Here is a 25489-nt window from a genome sequence, read left to right as displayed (position 1 = left end):
GCATGAGTTAGAGGCGCAAATAATACCGCATATTCGAATGTAAAGCTGTCGTACTGCACACGTACCGAACTGCCGCTTATATGCATCAGGCGGCAGCGCATATGGGTCGTAGTCGTAATCAGGAGCGTAGTCCTCCATGAACAAGTCGATATCGTCACCTGCACTCAGGTATGGCACATGAAATCGGAAACAATGTTTACCGCGGACAGTTAAGAGCAACGAGCAAAGAGGCACCTTTTACATCTCAGTAACTTTTTATTTTAGTGCGAAACTCTCCTCTCCAAATCGGTCGAAATTTTCTGGATGAAACCTACATCATGATGAAAGTTCAGGGTAAGGTGGTACGACGGCAGGCATTATACCACGACGACTGCCGTGTGATGAACAAATTATGACAAATAAACGCTTCCGCTCCACACTTTGGGCACTTTTTCTCTACTCTCTGGACACGATTGAGCCTACAGGGGAGTAAACAGGCGGGCAGTCGTTAATATGTAAAAGTAGAAGCATATTGTACAAGCCAATTACAAAATACTTTTATCGAAGGGCTTTAGTGTGACCAAAGCAATTTAATATCTGTGATCCTAAGCATGCACTTCATCTAGATAGGGGGCATAAAAGAACTGTATTCGCCGCAGCTACTATGGTATCAGTATTAAATGTCAAACTGCTATAAATGCCCTTTGTCTTGTCGACGCACATTTAAAAACCGCACTCCTCCACTTTTCAGCCTTGTAAAATATATCAGAAGCCTTTCGTACGTTGGGTACTAATCGCAGTTAGTCGTAAAGTGATTATGGATGTTCACCTTGCCTGAAGAATTTTTAGATGAGCCAGACTTTTGAGATTCGCTAAACAGGTAGTTTACCCTATGTTAGCAAGCCAGGTGTCCTATGGGCTTCATTAGCCTAGGAATTAGAGCTTGCTTTAAAGCGCTTTTCATTGATGATCTTGAAACTGAACCAAATTAAAATAATATATATCCACGACAAGCATTCGCGCATGAGAAGTCAGTACCTTGTTTTTCGTCAATGACATCTCTACAAAAATATCGTATAGATTTTCTAGGGAGCGCTGTAGAATATAAAACTTTTAACGTTTCCTCTTGTTCTCCTCTTTTTTTCTCTCCTCGTTTCCTCGTGTTTCCTCTTGTTCTTGAGTAATTCACCATTGTTGTGATTATAATGACGGTAACTGAGTGCAATAAAGGCAAGTCATACCTGGTGTAAGGGCACCCGTTGACGCCGTAACGGTTCCTGTTACCGAGAATACTGGTCGTCTCACTTGAGTATTGATCGCCGGAGCCTCTTCCTCCCAGACTTGTTCAGGAACCGCTGTGAGTGCAATGGAAACGCGAAAAACCATTGACAATAGCGAGAAACGTTGGTTACAATTAAGGCATACCTGGTGTTACTGGTGTAGGTATTGGGAGTACTGGGAGTTCTGCCGGTTTCGCTTCTGTCTTCTTCGCAGGCGTCTTCTTTTCCTTGCGTCTTCGCTCATTAGCCCCTGTTAAAAAAAGAAACACGAAAGCGACAAAGGAAAAAAATAAACTGCATTTGCGCCTTTGATCGCTGTGATCGGCAGGCGACTAAATGAGCCTTAGCCCCAGCGATTATGAAGGTTATGGTTACGAATGGCTGCATTACTAGTCGCAGCAGGCTGCTATATGGCATTTCTCGAAGGCTGAACTCTGCAATTTTCATCTGCTCTTATCGAGTGCTGAGGGCGTATATCACCTATATTTCAGCGAACGTCGAAGTAAGTTTATATTTCAGAACTAGGTGTAAGTATTCGCCCAAATTACAAGTACGTATTTAAGCAAGCAGTAGCTATGGTTTTTAGAGTATGAGGTTCTACACATTTAGAATTTATGAAGTAAGCCTTGAGCCCTTTTCTGGCAAATATCTGCTGCCATTTTTGTGGCGTCTGGTGTAAACTGCGTAAGCCGGAGAGGGTGTGGGCCTTCATTTCTGAAAACTAACAAGAGGGTCAAGCTGGAAGAGAAAAGTTGGCGTTAGTTTTAAAACCCAGAACCGGAAAACTGATTACAGAAGATATGGGTGCACGGTGTTCGGCTGCAGCTGTGGAATTCCACGCAACATACGCTTAATCGTTGAGTGCACTCTCGTGGGCACAGCGGAACAGGTATGCAACAATACTAGTGTTTATATGATAAGTACACCTCCCGGAGGCGTTCTAAAATGCTTCATATGACTGTTTCTCATAATTGTGCATCGTCAAGCGTTTTCATAACACATAATTAGTGTTTACTTCCACGCCTCACAGAAAGGTCTGTCCACAGCTTCTCATATTGATTTGGAAAAAGTACACAGCTTATGTTGCCGCCACGAAGCGCACAAAACTATGCACAATTTTGCCTAAATTGATCCTGCGTAAAGGTATTCATTTTTAACATGGTTATCACTGCATTGTTGATGACAGTTTAAAACCGTTATGTTTTTTCTTCGCACATCGCAGCGCCTTCGGCCAGCAGGAATAGATAGAGGTAGGACAGCAGTATGGGCTAGATAGGCTCAATTTTCTTCGAGGGGATAAGCAGCGGAGCCAACAAGGACGGCGAAAGACAACTCAAGCACGGAGTTAGGGCTTGCTCTCAGTGTTTCTTGCCCTGCTTTACCATCGAACCAGCATTAGCTGTTCCGTGTTCTTCCTACTCTTGAGTCCGTGCACTCATGGCTTAGTCTGAACACAGACTGGCCATAAAATCTACACGACTATGTATCAATGTCATTGCATTTAACATGCAGCTTAAAGAGTCCCTTCTCTTTATCATCTGAGTCAGACAAAACAGTGCAAAAGCTGCAAACATGAGTAGGTCTAGTTAAAGCCTTGTAGATGTCTTCTATAATGACGTCGTGCAGGACCCCGCAAGGACTGCGAGACTCTTTAAAAAAAACTGTTCAAATTTGGACGTAATCTGCTTCAACTTTTTCATTCAATATTAATACGCAATACACGCCTTGCGAAAAAAGAGAACGACAATGGGACCTCGTATGGCAGTAGTAATGCTGGTACGTGACTCTCACCTCCGACATCTTCTCCCCTTATCCATGAAGTGACATCGGGGCCTGCGACCGGAAAAAGAAGTGCACACTGTAAGCCAACAATTCCTGCGACAGCGCGTTAAAAGCTCGAGCTCCACAAATGTTCACTTACTGACGCGGTAGTACTTCTGGGGCGTCTTTGATCCCGTGCGCCGACGTTTGGCGTCACCTGCGCCGAAATATTTCCCAAAAGCTTGAATACATAACCTTCCTCCCATTGTTTTTCTGCGGTTACTCTGGCACCGTTTTTCCGATGTAGCTGGGTGCCTACTGGCAGTGAGACTGTCATTCCTACATATTTTCACGTGGCTGCCATGCAAGGCAGAGGAGTGAAGGAGTGAAGCAATAGTTAAGGGCTCCGGAAATTTCGACTACCTGGGGATCTATAAAGTGCACCGACCTCGCACAGTACATTCGTCTCCTGGCCGCGGTCTGGATGAACCAGCGTCCTTCGGGTAAGCAGCCGAGAGCCGTAACCACTGACCCACCGCGGTGGCAAGATTTACAGCGCTCCTAAATTTTCTCACAAAAACTCTGCTCACTCCTAAATTTATACTCTAAATTTCAGGCGATATTTGTGTTGTGTTAAACTATAATTAATGACCTAGCCATTCCTGCTTCAGCTATGCGAAACACTTGTCTTTCCACCACAGCAAAAAGCACGGGTGCCTTTTGGACTCTATCGGTAGTTCTACTACATAGTCGGAGAGCAAGAGATCACAGCGATTACTACTCGCTTAATAACAGGCATTTAACAAAAGTGGCTTTTGCAGAAGGTAAAGGGAATCGCACATAGAAAGCTGCGTTTCTACATACTCTTCGCGCAATAGAATTTTTATGCATTTGAAGAGTAAATTTTTCGGGCACAGAAACTATACTATGACATGAAAGCTCCCAACACTGACTTTTCTTTCAAGGCTACTGCAGAAGTATTTTCAAGGTTACTAACAGACCACGATGAGGTCAGCAGCTAGCGTCACTTTATTTACGAAAGCAAGAAAGTGTGGCGGCGTGATTGAAAGCCTCATTTCACATTAAGTGCTCAGTAAATAGGACGGCTGTCTGTCGCATGCAAACTGTTCGGGAGGCTCCTGCTAAACTAGTGCGGTGACCGCTAGCTTCAGCAAAATTTACACCACCATCAGTGTCCACACAGCTTATCGTGTGTGTTTTTATTACAGAAAGGAAGGCTACTGAAACTCTATATGTCTTAGGCAACATGGTCTCCGCCTTCGAGTCCTTATTCGTGTGAACGCCTGGAGCGTTCACACGTTCGACTTAAAAAAGGACACTGATGGCTATTCTTCACTCCGCGGCAAACAGAAAGCAAAAACTCACCCATTGCTGAGGCTTGAACACTCGGGAACGGAGTAGATACGCTTAAAATTGAAGGATGCCAATATCCGTGAGCTGAAAAAGAGACCACCGCTTCTTCTTCTTCTTCTTCGCCACATGAAAATGGCACATACCCACGCGGGGGGATTGGTCAAGGTATGGTGGTGAATGCCAAGGACGGATATGTGCGGGAAAAAAAAAACTATGTAGAATAGTAGAGTTAGTGAAATTAGAAAATATGTATGAATTGTTAATGCAGATAGAGGCCGTCCATTTCTTCAATGATCACTACGCGTGTACGTTTACTTGCAAGTTTACGACTGTCGAAATGAAAAGCAATTAGCGTTGTAGAACGAGCTACGCTGCTGTTGTTCAACTGTCTCTGACATAAGAAAAATGTTAGCAGACACACCTAGTTCAGTTCACTCCCGCCAATGGGTGAATGGGTGGAGTCATTTTAGCCCGACAGGGTTTCTAACTTGTTGGCTTTAAAGATAAGTATTCGAGGGCCAAAAAATAAAAATGAAGAAATAATACAATCTTCAGAATCGCTGAGAAAGAAAGCAATTATCTGTCGGCACTCCGAATGAAGCCTGGAAATCAAGATACCAGAACTGATGTTAAAATGTGTTCACTAATTTGTTAGCTGGCTTCACTGCCAGCTGGAATTTTAGTCATGAAATTCTACTTTTTTCAAAGGAGCGCAGTTACTACATTGTTTTTAGTGCACATATCTTCTCGCCGCTTGAATTTGTTGGATGCTTTTTACCCGCCCAGACAGTGGACACTCTTTTAATGGCTTCATAAGTGTCAGAGAGGTCAAATGCGGCCGGAAAGCTACATCGTTATTTCGTTTCGCATGCTGATCTCAAGTATATGGATTCGAACGCAATACTGACGGCCTCATTTCTGTCGAGGCGAACCGCAGAAACATACCTGTCTTGTGCGTACTCAACGTAAGTAAAAGAACTCCAGGCGGCCTAAATTAAACCTGAGCTCTCTACAACCGCGTTCCTCCAAAGCCCATGTGTTGCTTTGGGACGTTAGGCCACACTGTTCGCAATTTACAATTTCCATCCAAGTTTCTTCTCGTAATTCCGGTGTGGATGTTATTTTGCAAAAGTCCGTGTAGGAATTCCTTAAAGGAACTATGCAATCAATTATTTGAGATTACGTAAAGCAGACGACAGATAGGCATTCCATCACTCGATAACCCAGCGCAATAATTTGCGAGCTAGCATCGACAATAACGAAGATAAAGACGATTAAAAATTAAGCTCCTCCTCTCCCCTCTCAAACTCGTACACGCGGGGCACCAGAAGAAATAAATAAAACAGCTATGGGACTGGGCCCCGCTCATGATTACGTCATTCGCTGACGTTTGGTTTCCGACTTCCGGTTGTCGTACCCAGCACCCCAGCAGCAGCGTCGGCAGCGCCTCTCCATTCTTCCTTCGCCTCGGGCGGACAAAAATACACTGCGAGTAGCTCCGGAACTATCGAAAAAAAGAGGCGGCGAAGGTAAATTGAAACCATATACGCAAAGGGAATGCCCTGGCTCGCGCTTGCCCAAGGGGGTAACGCGGCGGCATGAGCAGACGATTTTCACGGCTACCGGAAGTGTGCCCGTGATGTCGAGGCTGCCGTGGCTCGAGTGAATGACAGCGTGTGGTGGCCTGCCGAGCTCACGGGACTAGTGACGTCTATTTTTCCTATTTTAGTTTTAAAATCGGTCACTACGAAGACACCAATCGGCCCGCAAAATTTTAAAAACACGGCTTTTAAAAATTCATAATAAATTGCCAACTGAGTTCTGAAGACTAATATTTGTTGTGAATGCTTCTTAGCATCACTTCTAAGCATTGAAAACATTTACAAGCGAATTTTAATTTGTTGCATGGTCCCTTTAAGGTGGTATAAGAAGGGGAAGCGCAATAACTGAAAGAAGCAGGAAAGCCACACTGAACTCAGGGAATTCTTTCACGTCATTCATAACGCGACCAGCTCACATTGCTACTCTGCCAAACGTTTGTACGAGTACTGCAATACAGCGTGACGCCTGCGTCACGTACTACTACCCATGTCAATCCGGTCTTAACCCGCCATGACCTAATGCTGCAACAGCTTCCTCTAGCTCAACTCGCGTCGATACCATAGTGTACTGGTGCAAGGATTGCCTATGCCTGCAGCCTTCTCAAGGGTCGATCGCATGCAGGTTGTTCTGGCTTAGTTGGTTAAGGAACAAGTTCGCTTCGCTTCTGCATTGCCCTCAACTTCTGAAGCAGCCTTACAAATAGACCAATATAAAACTCTATAGTAATGATGATTATGATGATGTCCTCAGGCTTAATAGCGCATATCCACCGCGGGGGATTGGCCAGGATGCAAAGCGGCCACAAACGAACTAATCTACAAGGAGTGGAGTATTTGGATAATTTGTTGTCTTAGACTAGAATTTCTACCAAAAAATGAAAAAAATTTGGTTAATTCTTATTCTAGCAGAGGAATCTGAATGATATAGTCGTGAATACAATAGCACACTGGTTTCAGGCGTATCATTTGGCGCTTACCCAGAAGGAGAGAAGAATCGGAATAGGAGGAAGCTGTAGTCGAGCTGGGGGGCTGTGCAAGTAAATCCTACGGGGAGCAGCGAACCGCGGGCAGAGGATGAAAAAGTGATCTGTCGAATAATTTTCGCCACACGACTCACAAAAGGTCATAGATAACGCCGATCGACATAAATAAAGATTTAGCATCTCCAGTACTGAAGCTTTACTTCCCCGCCACCTTTTCGTCTATCACCCTAATTACCAACCATTCAAAATTCGAGAAGGGTCTCTTTCCCGGAGGATCTCAGAAGAGGCCGCCCTGTTCAGTGTAATGCCTGAGGGACGATCAGTATCTTTCTGCGGGCTAGTTGGTGAATCAACGTGGAACGCGGCAGCGCGATGCAACAAGGACGAGAGAGAGACACGAGAACACAGGACAAGCGCTGAACTACCAACTGATTTTTTATTGAAAACAGGCCAAATTATGTACAATTCAATGCACCACATGCCCAGGTACATTTGCATAAGTGGCTCGTAGAGAGGGCCACCGTAGCAGCTTCGTTCAATGAAATCCGGAAATAGAGACTCCAGTCACTGGGATCATAACGAATTTCATCAATAAACATTTTCAAGAAGAGAAATTCAGGACAGCCCCCAGGTAGTGCCGCCAGGCCTAGCGGCCCATAGCTGTTCGGTAGCCACTCGCCATTCTCACAAAGTAGCGGACCATGTGAACGCGCTATTTTTGAATGTTGAAAGCCAGCCATACGCCACCTTCTCGCAGTAGAGCGAACAACAAACGCTTGATCCGAATGCGGGGTCGTGATTCAAGATATATAAAACATTCATTGCACTACCTAGATCCAGCTTGCTTCTTAAGACGATTGTAGGTAGGTTGCACAAGTTTGTAGAAGTTTTACTCGTCCTGGCAATCGGCAGTTCATTCTTCGTTGCTTTTAAGGAAATCGTTCAGTTGAAAACCACACTATGAGACTTACTAGGGTGGAAAGCAATAAGCAAACTAACACACAGAAGTTTAAAAGAACTTCACTCGTTAGTACCTGTTAGGACAGATTGCACTCGTCGGGGGTGTAGATGAAAATGAAGACGGCAGCACTCGCTTCTTTGAAGTTTTTATTCGAATGCACATGTTAGATAAAAACATACTCGGAAATTGCGAACCGCCTGCTACGACACTGACACTGGGAACAAGAGTGTGAGTCGATAGTGCTAAAATTTGTGCGCATGCAACATCAAAGCATTCATTTCAATTGAAGGCGAATGTAAAAAATTAAAGGGTTCTCATATGAGAGTTGCGAAGAACTTCCAGCGCTCCGTTTGGTCCTGTGGTGACCGATTTATGAGCTGTAGCTGTAAATTCAGGTACTAAACTAGTTAACGCACGATCTCAAAAACCCTGAAGTTTCTATGGATTCACCTGGATAGATGCTCTTCACATTAGACAATAGAAAGATCGGCATTTGAGGATTCTAATCATGGCATAGCAGACAAGCCACTAGATGGCTTGCTTTTAAGAGAGCACCACGACCTGAACGTGCGTCTTGAGCATCTAAGTTCTTTGTAACGCATGATTGATTTGCATTTAAGTTCTTTGTAACGCATGATTGGTTTATTGGGGGTTAACGTCCCAAAGCGACTCAGGGACGCCGTAGTGAAGGGCTGCGCAAATTTCGACCACATGGGGTTCTTTAACGTGCACTGACATCGCACAGTACACGAGCTTCTAGAATTTCGCCTTCATCGAAATGCGACAGCCGCGTGTACCGCATGAGATATTGCGAAGCAGCAGATATAATTTCGTCGCCAAGTAGCATCTGTATTGTTCTATACAGAAATGAAGAAGCAGTTTACTCACAGGCATAGCCATGCAGCGGAAAAAAAGGAAGAAAAACTTGAGCCTCCATCGAAGGCGATGCGGTTCTCCGCGGCATAGGTTTCGCGGTCAGCAGGCAATGAACTTCTTTGGCCAACCTTGCAAAACTATTTACCAAGGTCTTTTAAAAAGTACGCCAAAAAGTCATCGTCGCCAAACCGGTCACTTTTCCGGGTGTTATGATGAAACACACAACACTTCGATTGACACCACAGGATTACACGGTCCAGTGGTCACTCCCTCTGGTATAAAGCATGCTTGCTATCCGCTCTGCGCCTCCTGATAATAAAAATCTCTGAAGCCTTTGACGCGTTCGAAGGGACCTCCAGGAAGGCAGCGCCCAGTATTGTCTGTCAGGTGCACGTTGAACAGAAACCAAGTAAACAGCGGACGCCTGCCTTGTGTGCTCATGATGGTCTTCGCCTGCGAGGACGCGGAGACGTAAAGCGGTCTTGTGAAGGAACGTTACAGCACCCACAAAATGTCTGCTTCTGCGGCATTTACAAGCGAGGTCAGTCTAGCACCAGAATGGTCACAATGACGAATCTTAGATGCGCTACAGCTTCTGGTCCAGTTGACGAAACAAATGAACAGGAAGCACAAGACAGTGGAAACAAAAGCGACCAAGTGGCACCTAAGTAATGCATTGAATATCACGTCCTTGCACTGAACGTTCAAGACTTCACATGTGCTGCTTTTCAGATATTTTTTGCAGCTCATGACCTTTTTGTCTTTTCATCACAGCTCCTATGTAGTAGCATATGCCTCAGTTGTTCCTGTGCTGTTTCACTTTTCTTTTTTTCCTTTATCGAAGCGAGCTAGTTAATATCTCTCGCTCAAAGTTCTAGGTCTAAATTTCTACGTTCCCCAACAGGAGCGACAGACGCAGTACGTGTTTGGAGAAAAATAGTGGGCACTAGAGACAAAGCACGTTGTCCAGTAGTTTCGGCAATACAGTTTAATATTCTGAATTTAAGCACACTATACATCCTCCATTACAAGCAGTTTCTTTATTATACTTTTATTACTTATTATTCTTCAAATGCGCCTAGCGGGACATGACATGAGGGGTGGGGATAACACGGCAAAAATAACTATACATTACTTAAAATGCAGGAGAATGGTTACATTGATGCATGAAATTGCTCAATGGGGGACTCGAATATTGATGGTGACTGGTGGCGGCCGCCTCAGTCGAGAGGTCACTCCGGTCGCGGGCAGTCTTTAGGAAATACTACTCCTGGAATGCTGTTGCTTGGGCACGTTCAGGGTATACAGCGTTCGGGTGGTTATGGCTGGAAATGCGATTCGAGCTTGGGATAATTTGATTGGCTGCTTGAATACTGTGAAATATTTTATGGCGTTATGACGGATTACTAGTGTAGGTGACTATAATCGTGATTCTAGTCCCGAGATGCTCGAATGGTAAGAGTAGTCGGATGAGACAAACCTGGCGGCACGATTCTGGGCTGACTCAATGGTATTAATTGGATTGCGGTTTGTGTTTTATAAAGGTTTAGCGTCGCAAAGCGACTTGGGCTAAAGGGGACGCCATAGTGAAGGGCTCAGTAAATTTCGACCACCTAGTGTTCTTTAACGGGCACTGACATCGCACGGTACACAAGCCTGTAGAATTCCGCCTCCATCGAAATTCCACTACCGAGGCCGAGATCGAACCTGCGTCTTTCGGGTGAACAGCCGAGTGCCTTAATCACCGAGGCACAGCGGCAGAGCATTATTTAGATTAGTTCGATTAGTATTAATTAGATTAGATGCAGCCGTATTCATTGCTAGGCAGATCCCACAGACAACAAAAGGAAACTCACCTTATCCTTCATAAAGTCCAAGGTATCATATGACTGCAAATATTGTGTTTTCATCGCTTGGATCTCCGGCTGGCTGCTGAGGCCAATGACAATCTTCTCATTGTACAGGTCAGTCGCAGTGACTTGGCACGCCTAAAGAAATATAGCAAGGCGTTTTGACTACAAACGCTTTAACACAGGGCCGCCTTGTCAATTCCTTCTAATTGACCTGTCGCGTACCGAAGGTGATAAGTGACATCACTGCTTTACACCACACCTCGGGTCTCCCCCCCCCCTCCTTCTTTATATTGTAACGATTCTAGGTAACGACGATTTTGTCGCAATGTTCCCACAAACTCCTCCTTACGCCGCTAAGATTAAAGGAACAAGGCGGTGGAAACTTCAGTTACCATTCTGCCTCATGCACGACAGCGTAAAGAGACATCCTTCTGGTATTCATGATTTACGAAATCATAAAGTGGCTGCGGAGTTGCCTGGCAAGTGTTTCAGTGATTATACCTGTGAGTAGTCCGACACGTGCATTTCAGTGCATTCCTTGTAGAGGGCATCTTGAGCGGTGTTGTGGTGCTCCTGCAGTTTATAGACCAGCACTCCCATTTGAAAGGAGAATGCCACGATGAGCTCCGGCCTAGCAAAGTTCTCCATAGCAGCTGGCAGTGCCTTCTCCTGCGATTGCGCGAAAGAAGCGGTGAGGCTCTCCGCTGAACTTCCACGCAATTTAAAGAGTACGAAAATTTTTAGACCAAAGTAATCTAATAGTAGCTGCTTCTAATATTCAGCGTTTGTTTGCCTCACAACAGTACTATACGCAAGCAACAATCCCTCGATTCCCATCGCACCCAAATTCGCACAACAAGCTCCCCTCTACAACCTTTCCTTTATCTCGCCCATTCGAATTCATGGCTGCTCCGCAGGGAGAAAAAAAGGATTTTAATGCTTTTTCTTTTGGTGGCACTTCATTGTGGTGGATTGGCCACTGATAACAAGAACAAGCGCATTGACCTAACTCTCAATGCCCCATGAGTAGCACCACATCGAACAGGGTAAAAGAACGAAGACGTCCAAAATGGCGTATCTATTAGAATGTAGTCGAAGTTAAGAGTATATGTCATTCGTTCTTGTCAGTCTGTGCCCATTTCTGCAGCTGGAAGTTAGCTCCTTTATGAGACCAAAGTGAACATCTCCAACTTCCTGATATCACTGCGAACACTACAAGGTTCCTAGTTTTGATATCTATTGTGTTCCTGTGATTTTCCGGGGCAGATGAAATCAGCCTGGGATTTAAGTCCCGTGAGTGAAAGAAAAACAATTACGAATCCCGAGAAGCAGAGTCTGATCGTAAAAATATCTTCGGAGGTGTCCTGTACTCTAGCATAGAAAACGCATCTTTCCGAAGTGTCCACTCGTTAGATGGCATCTTTGGACATGTCTACAACTTATAAGCAGCCATCTGCAGGATGGAAATTATTAAACATGCGCTCTTCAGGCGTTCACACGTTATGATCCGGGTTTATGTCACTTGTGTTAAACTATAGAGCGCAATACATGTATTACGCGCTCTAGATGCAATGCTCACAAGTTGCACTATGTAAAGCGCGTCATTTTCGTCTTCACCTTCTTTTTCCTCACACTGCACTTCAAGAAACTCTGCTAACTCCGATACTTTGTTATTGGGATCATCTTTTTCTGAGAAGCCCGTACCCTGCCAGGCTATGCTCAGAACATCCGGGAAAATTCGTCAAAAAATGAGCTCCAAGAAAAATTTCTTGACGCGATAATGACAAGGCTCCAACGTAGCAGAAAATCTGGCACCGTCGTCGTCGGTATCGTTTGCCGTGAACGAAAAAACTCTGATAGAAGCAAAGATCTAATAGAATTCAAGAACTGATCAAGGGAATGTTCGAATTTACGCCAAGATTTTGAAGGAGGTTACTGTAACCAAAGAAAATTACTAGAGTTGAAAAGAGAATAGTGTTAACTCGCCTTTCAGTGGGAATCAAATCCAGGACCTTCGCATAGTGAGCCGGGTATGCTGCCTATTGGTCAAGAAGGTTCATTGATTCAAGCTTTATAAAGGTGGGCATAGGGAATGTGTTGTGCTCTTTGACTTAATCAAATGTCTTAAGAGACTTGTACTTATGCGTGCAAAAGTAATTACGAGCGTGGTAATTACATGTTAGGTTGTGGAGATGAATCACAGACACAAGTCTGCGCTATAAGGTCATTGCGTGAGTGCTGAGTAGGCAGTGCAAACGATAGCCGATAAAGCTATCACGTTGTACTTTTAAAGGCGAGGCTTAAGCGTCCTTGAATTTTTTATCATTTCCATATTTCTGGGCACATTACAGTTACTCGCCACATTGCTCAAGCAGTTGGATCAAGTAGAAAATAACAAATACGCATATAATCATGAACTTGAAGGTCGTTTCATGGTAATGTTATTGCTTTGTGACAGGCTTACCATAGTGGGTGGTAAGGCATTCGGGCTTTTCATGGCGTTCGCAGGAAGGGTTGTGCATTGACTGCGGCTCCGAATCGATAAAACGCTGGTGATGAGCACAACGATGTCCACATCGTTTCTGCGAGAAGCGAAAAAAGAGTACTGAACAAAACTACGGTCAACGACACCAATATCTTAGTGAATGACAACGAGCAACTTGATATTTGCAACAAAAAGGGAAAAAGAGGATATCGAAATACGAAATTGTCAAAACCTCTCTTTGCCTTTCAAGCCTCCGAGGAGATTTTTTTGTTTTGGCCCGGGAACCTTAACTATTGAATTTTGTAAGTAAGCGTTCTCTTATTGGGCTTCAAACTTTTCAAAGTACGAAATTATTGAGTTGATAAGGTATGCAAATTATTTTTGAAGCTAGGCATGGTAAGACCGTATATATTTTAGAGATGTAAGTATTAAGCAACACAGACCCCTTTTTTTCCGTGTCCCCAAAGGAATCAGTAGTTCGATGCGGGACACACCGATGCGGGTTACTAAGTTCAATTCGCTTATCGAAAATTTCTAAATAAAGATGTCTGTTACGGTAGACAAGTCAGAAAAACTGAGAGCTGCGATTTCGGTGCAGAGAATCAAGAGCGTTAGCTGCATTTCTTAAATTGTGACAATCTCTCCACCACTGCTCCTTTTCGTTACATATAGCGTTATAAGAAGCGTATTTCTGCGCAAGAATTGAAAAGACGATAAAGTAGCAGTGCGACTAATAACTTATATTCATATGGCACAAGCCAAAAATATCATTTAAATGTGGCGAAACTGCTAGCAAAAACAAAAACAGATGCGAAAAATCTGACAGGCGGCAAATTAAAAAATTTGCCGACTACAAGCAGCCACAATGATTTTTATGATTGTTATTTAACCGCAAACACGAAATAATTTCTTCACGGTACCTAACATTATCAAGAACCAGACAAACCCGACCTTTTCACCTCCTTTCTCTTGCCCCGTACTCGGCTAATACTAGTTTATTTCTGCACTCTCTTTGTTTGCGGAGGTAATCAATGATTGGAACAGTTTGCGAGCATATTGTACAAAATCACTTGATCTTATAAACGACCATGTTGAGTTTTATATGTAGTGTTACCAGTCATTTCCTACAGCTTGTATTTTATTTTGCTTGCATTTAGATTTACAGTTTAACATTGAAATATTTTTACGTTGTATTCCACTCAGTGCGAAACGATGCTGTCAAAACAGGAACCGCTATTTGAATGTTGTGATTTACGACGACAGGAATTCAGCTCCGCAGCTCGACTGCTATACTGCGGGGAATTCTGCCTTCTCTCGCAGAAAGTTGATTAGTGCCGACCACAAAGTTTTGAAGCAGCAATGGAGCATATTTCTGGTTTGCAGAGACAAAAGCTTTCGCAGTTCGACAGGCTTCCGCGAAATTTAGGCGGAATTGAAGTTGCGAGGCGATATTACGATTCGCCTTTGCTTTATCTCATATTCTGATACCGGATAGCAGAATATCAGCTTGCTTTCTGACCGTATACTGACATTCGGCACTCAGGTGGAGCTGTTTTCTTCAGGCTGCGTGCGTAACATTTTATGCTCGTGACATGTCCCAGCAATTGCTCCAATTCCAAGCTATCCTTTAAGCCTGAAGTCTCACTGCGGCCAGAGTAGCCGTCAAGACAGCAGTACTCACGTCGCAGTATTCTCGGCGACGTAGAGCAGGTCTGTCCAGGCATTGCTCGCGTTGTAGTCGAAGTAACCAACGCCGAAAATAACTTTGTTGGTTGTTCTGTCATCACCTAACAGTTTTCGAAATTCCTGCAAATCAAAAGACACTTTGGTCAATAGCTTGGTCACTTATTGTAGGGCATGCATGGCGTAGAAAAATAAGATCGTTTCAAAAACAATTTAGATGACCGCTCCGCAAAAAGTGTATTGACAGCCGACCTAAATAGAACATTCGAAACGTGGTTGGGGATAATAATTCGCAGTGATGCCGTTGCATCCTCCTTTCTGAAATCTTACGAACAGTTGAATCAGTGGCATATACGTATGCCTAGATGAGACACGAAATTATAAAACCGTATAAGGCTACGGTCTTAGAATGACGGAGCTTTTGCGTCTAGGTTGCCAAAAAATTGGTTTCTTGTGCCTTTTTTTACTTCCATCAATGACCGCGATTGCAAACACGAAACAGATTACAACAAACCATAGTTCGCTAATGGAGGAACACTCCAAGCAGGTCGCCACAAAGCGAAGTGCCTACTATATCAGTGGACTTTGAGTTATAGCGCAGTACATGAATGTCAGTGACGAAATATGGCCCGGTTAATGTGAAGCGGATGCTCACCTGGCTGAATACTCTTCACTGCATTCGAGTTCATTTCCAAGCACGGTGCATCATTGTAGCAGATTTCAAATATCCCGCAACTCTATTGGGATCAAATTTCCTAGCTGCCCATACGTGTTTAAAGTTTAACGATTATGACTAACTAGAGACAAAAACAAGCGTTGTTATTTGTTGCAACTTTAAGTCTCTACGTTTTAAAGCATGTGTCTTATCAGAGTAAACTTTCACTAATTCAGTCATTTATTCACCACTGGCGAAAGCCGTTCTACGTGAAAGCACTGCCGTGCCGCTACCTATGCTTACTTTGAATGCTAAAGTCGCCTGCACCGTGTACTCTGCAACGAGCTCCTTGGTCTCGTAGATGTTCATGATGGCATAGTGGTTGATCCTCGATGTTGTCTTGGCCATGGCCAACTCGTCCCGGACATCCGTGTTGCCGAACAAATCTTGCGAAACGTAGCTGGGCATTGAAAATCAAGAAACAGTATCGGAATTTTCAGGCTATTACTTGCAAGCGATCACTTCGATCCCGAACTTTTAAGAGATACAACTAGTTTCTGGCCGTAGTGTTGTTGGCAAGAATTAAAGCGCAATAAGGTGGCACAAAGTAGGAGAAAAAACGAGGGTACAGGCGCCAACTTGCAACACTTTAATGTCTTCATATACCGACACCCACCGGACATCGAAGGAAATCCCGCACGTCGTCTCCTTGTACAGCTTGCAGGCGTTCTTGAACGCCTCGTAGCTGAACTCGTTGTCCACCGCCACTACCTTTCGCTGTTCAATTAGCACGTGCGTGTAGATCAGGATGTCGCAGGCCTCGTCCGGTGGGAACGAGGCACTCAGTGCCGCATTCATGTTCACTGAGCACAGCAGCGGCGGAGGCGAGGAGGTGGTAGGCGTCGTTGTAGCGTCCGTGGCCGCAGTCTTCTCTGTTGTTGTTACCACGACTGGCGGGAGCGTTACTGCATGCGCGGCAGTCGCAGAGGACGAGGATGAGTTGGTAAGACCGTCAGCCGCAGTAGCGACCATGTTTCACTCTAGGGAACTCATCATACTACACCCACTACAGGAAAAATTCCCCTGCAATGACCCTCGAACTAGCCCTGTCATTTGCCAGCTGCGGCCATCGCATCCCTGCAAGCTTCTTAATGCTATCCTCCCACCTTTCTGTCGCCCCTTGTACGCTTCCCTTCTCTTGGAATCCACTTCGTTACCCTTAAGGAACAGCCGTTATCTTGCCTTCGCATTACATGCCCTGCCCAAGCACTTCGGTGCAATGCAATAAATGGAAGAAGAGGGCTTAGTCGGGCTGTTTGTTGGATGTCGATGAAAACCACTGAGCAGCGCTAACAGGCGATAAAAAAGAAACACATGAGCTGTGTTTTAGTTCTCGAATGCGTTTCTGTTGTTCTCTTGCTTCCCGTTTGTTAGATCTGATTAGACTTTTCTAGTAATCTCAAATGTGGTTTCACTCGTGCAGCCTGTTTGCTCCAAAGGAAGCTTTTTCTTTAATTCTCAGCTAAGTGCAGTGTGTCTTCCACGATGGACGTGGTTAGCTAAAGAACTTAGTCGACGCACAATGGGGAAACCTGGCAGATATCAGGAATGCTTAGAAATTCGGTTCCGCTGAGCGTTTCCACAAGAATTTTTATACTGTCGCACTGCTATGTATTATGAACTTTCTGGTAATTTTCATTCTGCCCTTCCTGAGATAATCAAGATTTGGATCTGCTGTATTTCTAGACTAATAAAAAAAATTAAGTTACACTTAAGCTCCGCCTTAAGGGTATGACGAAATATCGTAGTTGATTAATTCCCATATATGCCGAAGGTCATTTCTACTTCACATTCGTGTATCTCTGGCAGTACTCATACGCCTCCTGGCGCAGTGGTGCAGCGGTTAGCAATGCGCCACTGCCTTGCGATGGCAGGTGTTCCCAGATGTGGGCCTTAAGCCACCTGCGTTGCTCTTTCCCAACGACAAATCATTAATTTAAATGACACCTACCACGGCGGCCAGTCTACTTACTATCCCATCCGGTGGGCAGGTTGTGATGACGCCACACGGTCACATGACCTTGGTGAGCCACTTGCCTCCTAGGTTGCTCTCTGGGGACGACCTCCCAGATCCACGCTCGAGATTTTCGCCGTCAACGGAGACACCGGATTTTCGGGTGAACGGTGCCGTTAACGCCGTCGCGGTAATACTTATATCCTGTTCTGGAAGCCCATACGAATGTCTGCCGTGTTCTTCCTTCTCAACTCACCCGGTTGCACTGTTGTAAGCCCGGGTCCCGGTGGAGTAACCACATCAGTGTACGGAGGAACGGGTGGACTCGGAGGTGTCACTGGAGGGCCAGGAGGAACAGGCGGGGAAGAAGGAGGCAGCGTAGGAACGGAAATGTCTACTCCACCATCGCCGCCTGGAACATCCTGATGATCACGAAAGTAATGTGAAGGTACCAAATTATTAATATTTATGAATGATAACGATTCCCTGCTGGCAAGCCTCACTAGCATGCACTGGGCTGTCTTCTACCAAAGAAGCTCCAAAAGCCTGCACTGAAGTTCCAGTACGAGCGCTATGTACTATGAAACTGCGCCACTCTTGTGGCCCCCTACACATCGCTAACGACCGTGGCCTTTCTGGCTTTTACGTGAGCTTGAGGACGTGCACGCAAGACTTTTCCTACAGGTTAGTATACTTGACTTCAGTGTCTGTAGAACGAGGTGACGACTGTACAAACGCCTGTTTGCTCGTATCTAAAACGTTTATAATATTGTACTCACAGGCAAGGCTCTATTACAGAAACCCAGTTATCCTAACAGCAAAAATCACTCGTAATATTGACCAGTCACTTCAAGCAGATCCGTGCTTGGAAACATCTTTCGCACGCAAACACGCACGCTCAGAGAAAGAAATACATCCGAGTGAATATCGTCATACACATATAGAGGGCAACGGCTATGAAGTCGACTTCTTAAAAAGGATGATGATGATGAATTTTTGTGTCACACGGACCTCTGTGGCCAAAGAGCGCCATGACACAAGGTTTTTCTCTTATACTCAAGGTGTGGTCAAGACCCTTTTCCCAAGCATTTCACCATAAAGAAGCCGAGCACCAGGCAGGGGAAAACTTGTACCCATTGTATCACCGGTGCGTACCCTGCGGCACTGGGGATCGAACCGCACACCTCCCGCCTGCCAGGCTTCTTAAAAAAAGGCGCATATACTAGTGACGTCAATAATTAAAATCTTTTCAGTCGAGTCACCGCCTTCCACCTCATCCAAGAACCGCTTTTCTCATTTTGTATCTCTATACAATTATATTAGTCTCATTTTTTTTTCGTTTTGCCACTAGCGACGCCACACAAAACCGCATTTTCCCAGTTCTCAGGCATGTTTGCAGTTGAGCCTGTGTATTCATGCCGCGGCGCAGTATTCAACGCAGGAATCAGCGGGAAAACGTGGTGCATACCGTAGGTATTTCAGGCACCACCATGGGTGAACCACCGGAGCCTTCATCGCGGTCTCGTCCTTCGACAGGGTCAGTCTCTGCCAAATAAAAAGAAAAAAGTTTAGCTCATGTTCCTACCTGTCGCTAAGCTAAATTGAAGACCAAAAGTTATCAGCTACACTTCGTGCTCTACACCTTACGCTCACTAAGCACTATTCGCGAAGACAGGACAACACAGGAAACAAGTATCACGAGGAGTGACATAGATTTTGGGAAGCTAATATAGAGGGACAGAGATTAACCACAAAGGTTCTTTGCAACGGAACTTCCGTGATAACGTTAATAGTAAAAGTAGTCTAGTGATACGACTGCCCCAAACTATCGGACGTAAACATGTGCGTTCAAAGCACCTTAAAACTTTAAAGCTTTATGTATAGGCGCGGCCATAATAAACGGAGCACGCTATTGCGTTCGAAGTGCAATCACGCTTTCTCCATTGGTAATGAAGAAGCGTTGTTTGTCTACAAGACACCCCACCAACCTCATCTGCCGGCATGCGCTCACCACTGCTGGAAATTTCATTTAGGTGACGCGTGAAAAATATTCGAAGACAGTTGCGTGCTCCGCTTACTTTAGTCCGCGCCTGTATGTACGGGCACTGAGGGAGACACATATTTTCGCACACTGAATTCGATTAATCCGATTAGCTTGTTCACGAAAGCATGAGAACCTGACTTTGAGCTCCCCGTATCTCTTTGACACCTTACTGCCCCTTTAGAATCGGCCTGTGCAGTATGCTAGCTATAGCATACTGCACTGGCTATAGTAGGCTAAAGCTCACTGTAGCAGACGAATAAGGAGATGTATAGGGCGTAGTTATTGCTTTGTCTATCATTGCGTCCCTCCCGTGTTTTGTGGAATATATATGAAAGAAGCTTTTCTGCGCATTTAACTTATGAAATAGTGAACAAGCATGACAAAAGCCTCTGGAGCCCAGGAAGTATAACGTGGGGTATCTGCACTTCTTGCCAACAAACGGACTAGAAATGGTAAGAGACCTTTGCTGTGTTGCCATTACTGCCTTTTAAACCCGATTTCCTTCACTTTCACCAATTAGAAGAGTGTTAAAGGAACCAGAGGAGTAGACCACCAACAACTTGGCCTTTCTAATGCAGTTAAAGCAGAATGGCGTTAAGCACAAACATGGACCAACCAGTTGACCAACCTGCGGGTAGCTACGTTATAACAACTAGAGGACAATGGAAGCCTAATAAAACGTTTGTACTGTGTCGATAGCAAGTAAAACAGCCTTGATACGTCGGAAGAAAGTACCTGCTGTCCTGCTCTCTCCGCTGCCACCTAATAGAAGTATATCTCCTTATGTCATATAACCACCCTTCATAGCTATGAATAGCTTCTTTTCACTTTCATTCTGTTAACTTATTAGAATACTCATGAACTCCAGTGCGTATGACGTGTTCCGCTTAAGTCCATTTCCTCCTTCTTGACTTTACATATGACATCGTTAACCCCAGTTTTTCATTGATAGTATTGTAGCATGTGGCATGGTCACCTAATCCAGATGCAGCTGAGTTGCTCGAAATGTGTCGAGTAACTACACTAAACTGCCGTTAACTTCAAAATCTGTTGAAAAGATGAACTGTCATTCAACTAAAGGGTAAATTACACTGCCCGAACGGGGTTATTATTCTGGTAAACACGCAGATCATAAGGCTATCGGCAAATAAATCTCTTGTTATCTTAGCTTCATTTATTGAATGCTTACCATGATAGTTCTGAACTTTCCTGTCACATCTCTCACCCTTTTGTAACCCTTTTGTCAACAGTAACAAAGCTGACAAAACGGCACCAAGCTACACTCACGATAGGACACTTGTTCGCATTTAGTTTTAGTTTCGTGAGAAAACGCACCTTGTATGCTGTAAAAGATCACGGCGATGACGATCATGAGGAGCGCGAGAAGAAGGGTGCAGCCGAGCAGGATGGCCCAGGACTTTCTCTCGTCGCTGGAAACAAAGCGAAGAAATCACACGTGCATTTTCACGCGTTTAATATTTGAGAGAAGAACAAATAAACACGCGCGGCACACTCTGGAATCATTATGTAGCTATAAAATATAAAAAAGGAATGATTGTTTCAGCAATGCCTTATTATCTGTGAATAAAGCAGTATGTTTCTATTTCTCCAAACAGCGCTTCTTACGTCATTGTTGAGAATGATGGATACATGTGCTTTTTTTGTCACTCTTTTGAGGTTGCGTTGCGGCCAGTATAAACAGGTGACTACCGGAAGTGTTAACAGTGATTAGAGACGTTTGTATTCCTTAGACGCTTTCTACACAGAAAAGGCGCATTCGAAGAGGAAATGCTAGTAATTTGAAGGAATGGATTGAAAGATGTATTCTCGAAGGTTCTTCATGCCATTTGTGGCTTGGCATATTACTATTGCGCAAGTGAGTTTGTAGCTCTATATACTATTGCTCTCATAAGTTTTTACTAAACACCCCTGTCCGATAAAGCTGTCAAGATTGAGCAAGATGTAGTACTTACAAGCCGCCTGTAATAAAATGCAAAAAGACCTTTGAATCATCGTGGATTTCACACAGCGGCACTAAAAGATCGCCAATCGGGGTGAAATTAGATTCCACATCAAACCGAAGGAAGCAAGGATTCAAATCACTTTTTTCCTGGGTTCGCCTAAACGGCTCGTTGTGCCCGCATGGCTAGTAACCGCTCAACACAGAGGACATCTGATATGGCACTTCTAAAAAAATTCCTATATCTAGCGCTATACTTAGTAAAAGCAGAGAAACATAGTAACACCTAAAGGAGAGGAGCGCAGTGATAGCCTTGGGTTTTGAGCAACGTCCTCACATTCGGGAGGTGCGCGCTTCGATCCCCAGTGCCACCCTGGGCACTAACTGGTGATAAAATGGACAGTAGTTTTTTCCTGGCCTGGTTCTCGGCACCTAAGGTGGAAAATACGCGAAAATTGGTTTCGGCCCACCCTTGGAGAGACGAAAATTACTCCGTCATGATGTCCTTTTCCCAAGCTGACCACGCCTCATGAAAACATATAATCTTCATCAACACAAAGACAAAAACAGATATCATCTGTACAAATTTAGAAGGGTACGGAAGAGTCCTTTCTCCTGCAGTATAAGTTGCTAGGCTAATGATGTTCATGCCTCCGTTTAGCTTGTAGCTAAGTGGCATCCAGCTGACATTCACCTAGACGGGTGTTGCAGTCCAAAAGACGGGAAGGAAATTTCCGTCAGGCGTGGTTTGGAAGATCAAGCACACCTGTTGCTTGATGGAGTCGTGACAGGGTGCAAAAGAACAGCGATGCCAAGATGCTGCCGTCCAAGTAGGTGCAGGACATAAGTCTTCACACAACCACAACCCCTGCCACCCACTCTCGGCCCTTTGGAGCAGTCACGCCGTTATGGTCAAAGGGAGTCTTCTGTGCACCCCCAGCACCCATCTATAGTGGTCCGTCTCTAAAGCGAGCGGTAGACTTTTGTGTCCCTAGGTCACCACGCAGCAAGTATAGCGTCACGGACTACGTCACCACACAGAAAGTATAGTTTCACTGAACCACATGGCGCGGCACGGAGTGTTCGCGCTAGGCTCACCGCCATTAAATCATTCCATTGCCATATGTCATTTAGTCCTGTCTTCATCGGCTAGCCGTTGCGTAACATTTCGCGGCGGCTTAGCTGGGTGATCATCGCCACCCTGGTCTTGGTTCTTCAGCGTGCTGCGTCTGCCATGGTCGTCGGCCTTGTGTTCCTGGTCAGATCCGCCCGGCTATGCCCTAGCCCACCTGACCAGAACCGACCTCGCCGTTCACCCCAGCCCCGTCCACCACCCCGACCACAAGACACGATGAAATGATCCTACCAACCAGACCGTACGCGACCCGACCAATCAGAGACACCTTCGCACACAGCCCTCCTGGTCATGCTGTTCGGAGAACCCATGGACCTCTGCCGTCGGCTCAAGTAACCTGCGGCCCGGAAGCTTCCAGGACCAGCGCTCATCCGACCATTATCTGCACATATTTTTCATCGTGAAGGCAAGCCCTGTATCTTCTCTTCTGACTTCATCCCTCCTGTCACGCTTATGATCACGTCCTGTATTTCATCGTTAGTGCCGTTCTTCTAGTTCGCGCGATCGGGATGATCGCTCGAAGGCGCCGGGTAGTGGCACGGACTAGAAGTCGACAAAGTGGGCAGTGACGCGGCACGGAGCGCTCGCGAAGTGTACGACGCATATACATGGCCAAACATTTTCAACAAATACAGCAAACACCGAAGGATAACCGAAGGATAAGCTCTTGCAGTTAATAGACAGTAAATAAGCGGGACGTTTACGGAAACACTAAGCGAAGCACGGTAGGCAGTGCTGATTTCTCAAAAGAGAGGGCCTTGAAACCAGCTACTGAAGTAATAATCGTGAGACAGTTAGAAAAAAAAAACAGGAGTTCAAGCCACCCTGTGAGAATGTAGTGCGTCGCGAAAATAAACCTATGTGACAAGAAAAAATTAAGAGTCAAATTACGTGGCACCGGGGGTGGCGCTAACTCACGGCAGTCGAGTGACATTCAAGAGCCTTTTCCTTACCTCCTCCCGTGAAACCTGAGCCTGTTGCGAGTGCTGGAAGGGAATGTCAGTACAACGTAAGTGGCATTATGAGGCAGTCCAATACCAACCATAACTCCCTCTATCTGCTCACGTACTGGATGGCGCGTCTGTGTCAACGTCGTCTTCAAGCACCAGGTGGTCCTCTTCACCTGCAGGGGGATTATGAAGAAAATGAAAGCGCATATGTTGCCACCTTTCTGTGCATCTTTTTTTTTTTTTTGTCCTGCAGTTCACAACTCTCCTGAAAGGTATCCGAATTCGCAAAGAGTAAAAGAATGCTCTCTCGATAAATGCACACGAAGGGAGATCATCAGCGTACCTTAACATTGAGAGCGACCATTCTGCCAGTTACACATCATACATCCGTGAAGAATTGTTCTGTTCAATTATTCCTTATTCTGTTAGTTTATTTAAGGCGGAACACACCCTAAACAGTTTTTTTTTTTACGCGAGAAACAACGACAGCGCACTGAGAAAAGAGTGACCACACGCGTCAGCCTCTACGATGTTCAACATTCTTATCGGTGTTTCGCAGCCTCCTAAGTACGGTTCGGTGATACTTTTCAACTGTGCGCTGCCGAAAGAAAATGTGCGCTCCTGTCTCGACAATCATTTAGCGAAACTTGGAGTATTGCCGGTGCCGAAGCCTTCATTCGACGGCCTACATCCAGTTACTTGTGCGTAATATTACAGATGAGAATTCAGATCTTCCTGCGCTAGCCTTAAAAGAACTGCAGCCACACTGTTATCGCCCCTGTACTACATGGCTCTAAAGCTAAAAGAAATCCTCGTATCTTAAATCCAGCACCACTATACTCCAACCACCACATCACACTGATATCAATAGAAAAGCTTGCTGAATAGGCTGCCATTCAATTACTTTTCCTGATAAGAAGGGTCTACACCTAAAGTTAAACAAATGGCTGCAATTTCCTGACCGGGACTAGTGCGCTGTTGTCCCTCAAGTTGCAGGGACACACAACCAGTGAGCCGCTGAAAATGGCAAATCTAAGGATTCTGGAAGACTATTAATGTCAGAAAGGAGTGTAGATGCCTCATTCCAAGCTCCTTAAAGCATCTCTGATACAAAGTAAACGCTGATGATCACTACATTTGCTGCTGCGAAGACCTATAACACAGCATCAACCAGTAGGCTAATGAGAACAAGGGTATCGCAGCCCTATACAGCACTTGACGTCGAGAAGGAGCTTTGAAACGGTTCCGCCTACTCCTAAGTCGATCTCTCGGGAGGTGTAAATACATGATTTTAGGGATATTTCAGCTTTGCAAGATCTTATCCAAAACCACGGTTAAAAATCGGCAGCAGGCACTCCGCAGAAACAAGACAACGCTGTACGAAAACAGCAGGTAATTGTGCCTTTCCGATCGCAGTGGAACACCACAGCCTGATCAGCGAGGAGAGAAAATTAGTATATTTGAGCAGCGCTTTCTATGCAGCTCTCCTCTTGCATATCTTGAAATTCGTGCATATGCACACACTGCTGAAACACGCCATAGCGTTCATCTAAGTTGCAAGGCAGCGAGTTCAAGAAAACGAAGAACGCTGTCAGTCCGACGCGCGTGTGGTTCTTTCATGGTGAAATCGCTGACTGCGTGGTTTAAGCGGTGCAACCGCGGAGAAGCGACCTAGCGGACGATATTTCACGAAGCTTACCCATTGCTGAGACTTGCACAAATAGGACAGAACTGTAAGCACCGAAGGCTTAGGGGAGAAGGCTTACGCCGGGGACTCAGGAAACCGCCGTTCGTCGCCTTTGATCTTCGTTCTTCTCTGCTCGTGTTGCGTGAAAGCGTCTTTTAGGTGTGTAGAGCGTCTACCTCTTCGGACTACGTCGCTAGGTGCCGACAGC

The 25489-nt window shown here is 45.1% G+C and overlaps 1 protein-coding gene and 1 long non-coding RNA gene across 2 annotated transcripts; both read right to left on the bottom strand.

Annotated features, from left to right (window-relative positions):
• Window positions 1-9106: 9106 nt before the first annotated feature.
• Window positions 9107-15959, bottom strand: LOC149331880 (uncharacterized). Its single transcript, XM_089557426.1, has 6 exons — window positions 15795-15959; window positions 14835-14959; window positions 13133-13250; window positions 11170-11337; window positions 10672-10803; window positions 9107-9268 (listed from the first exon to the last, which is right to left on the bottom strand). Exons 1-6 carry the CDS (start codon window positions 15957-15959, stop codon window positions 9107-9109), a joined length of 870 nt encoding a protein of 289 aa, XP_089413552.1.
• Window positions 15960-18972: 3013 nt separating this feature from the next.
• LOC149331879 (uncharacterized) lies at window positions 18973-23628 on the bottom strand. Its single transcript, XR_016285024.1, has 3 exons — window positions 23598-23628; window positions 20885-20979; window positions 18973-19050 (listed from the first exon to the last, which is right to left on the bottom strand). It is a non-coding gene; the product is annotated as an uncharacterized LOC149331879 (long non-coding RNA).
• Between the last annotated feature and the right edge of the window lie 1861 nt (window positions 23629-25489).

The sequence above is a fragment of the Amblyomma mixtum genome, chromosome 8 (assembly GCF_055824585.1).
Source record: "Amblyomma mixtum isolate Tamu chromosome 8, ASM5582458v1, whole genome shotgun sequence".
Classification (NCBI taxonomy): Eukaryota; Metazoa; Arthropoda; class Arachnida; order Ixodida; family Ixodidae; genus Amblyomma; species Amblyomma mixtum.
Note: the sequence above shows the minus strand (reverse complement) of the source record. Positions and strands in the feature narration are given on the sequence as shown.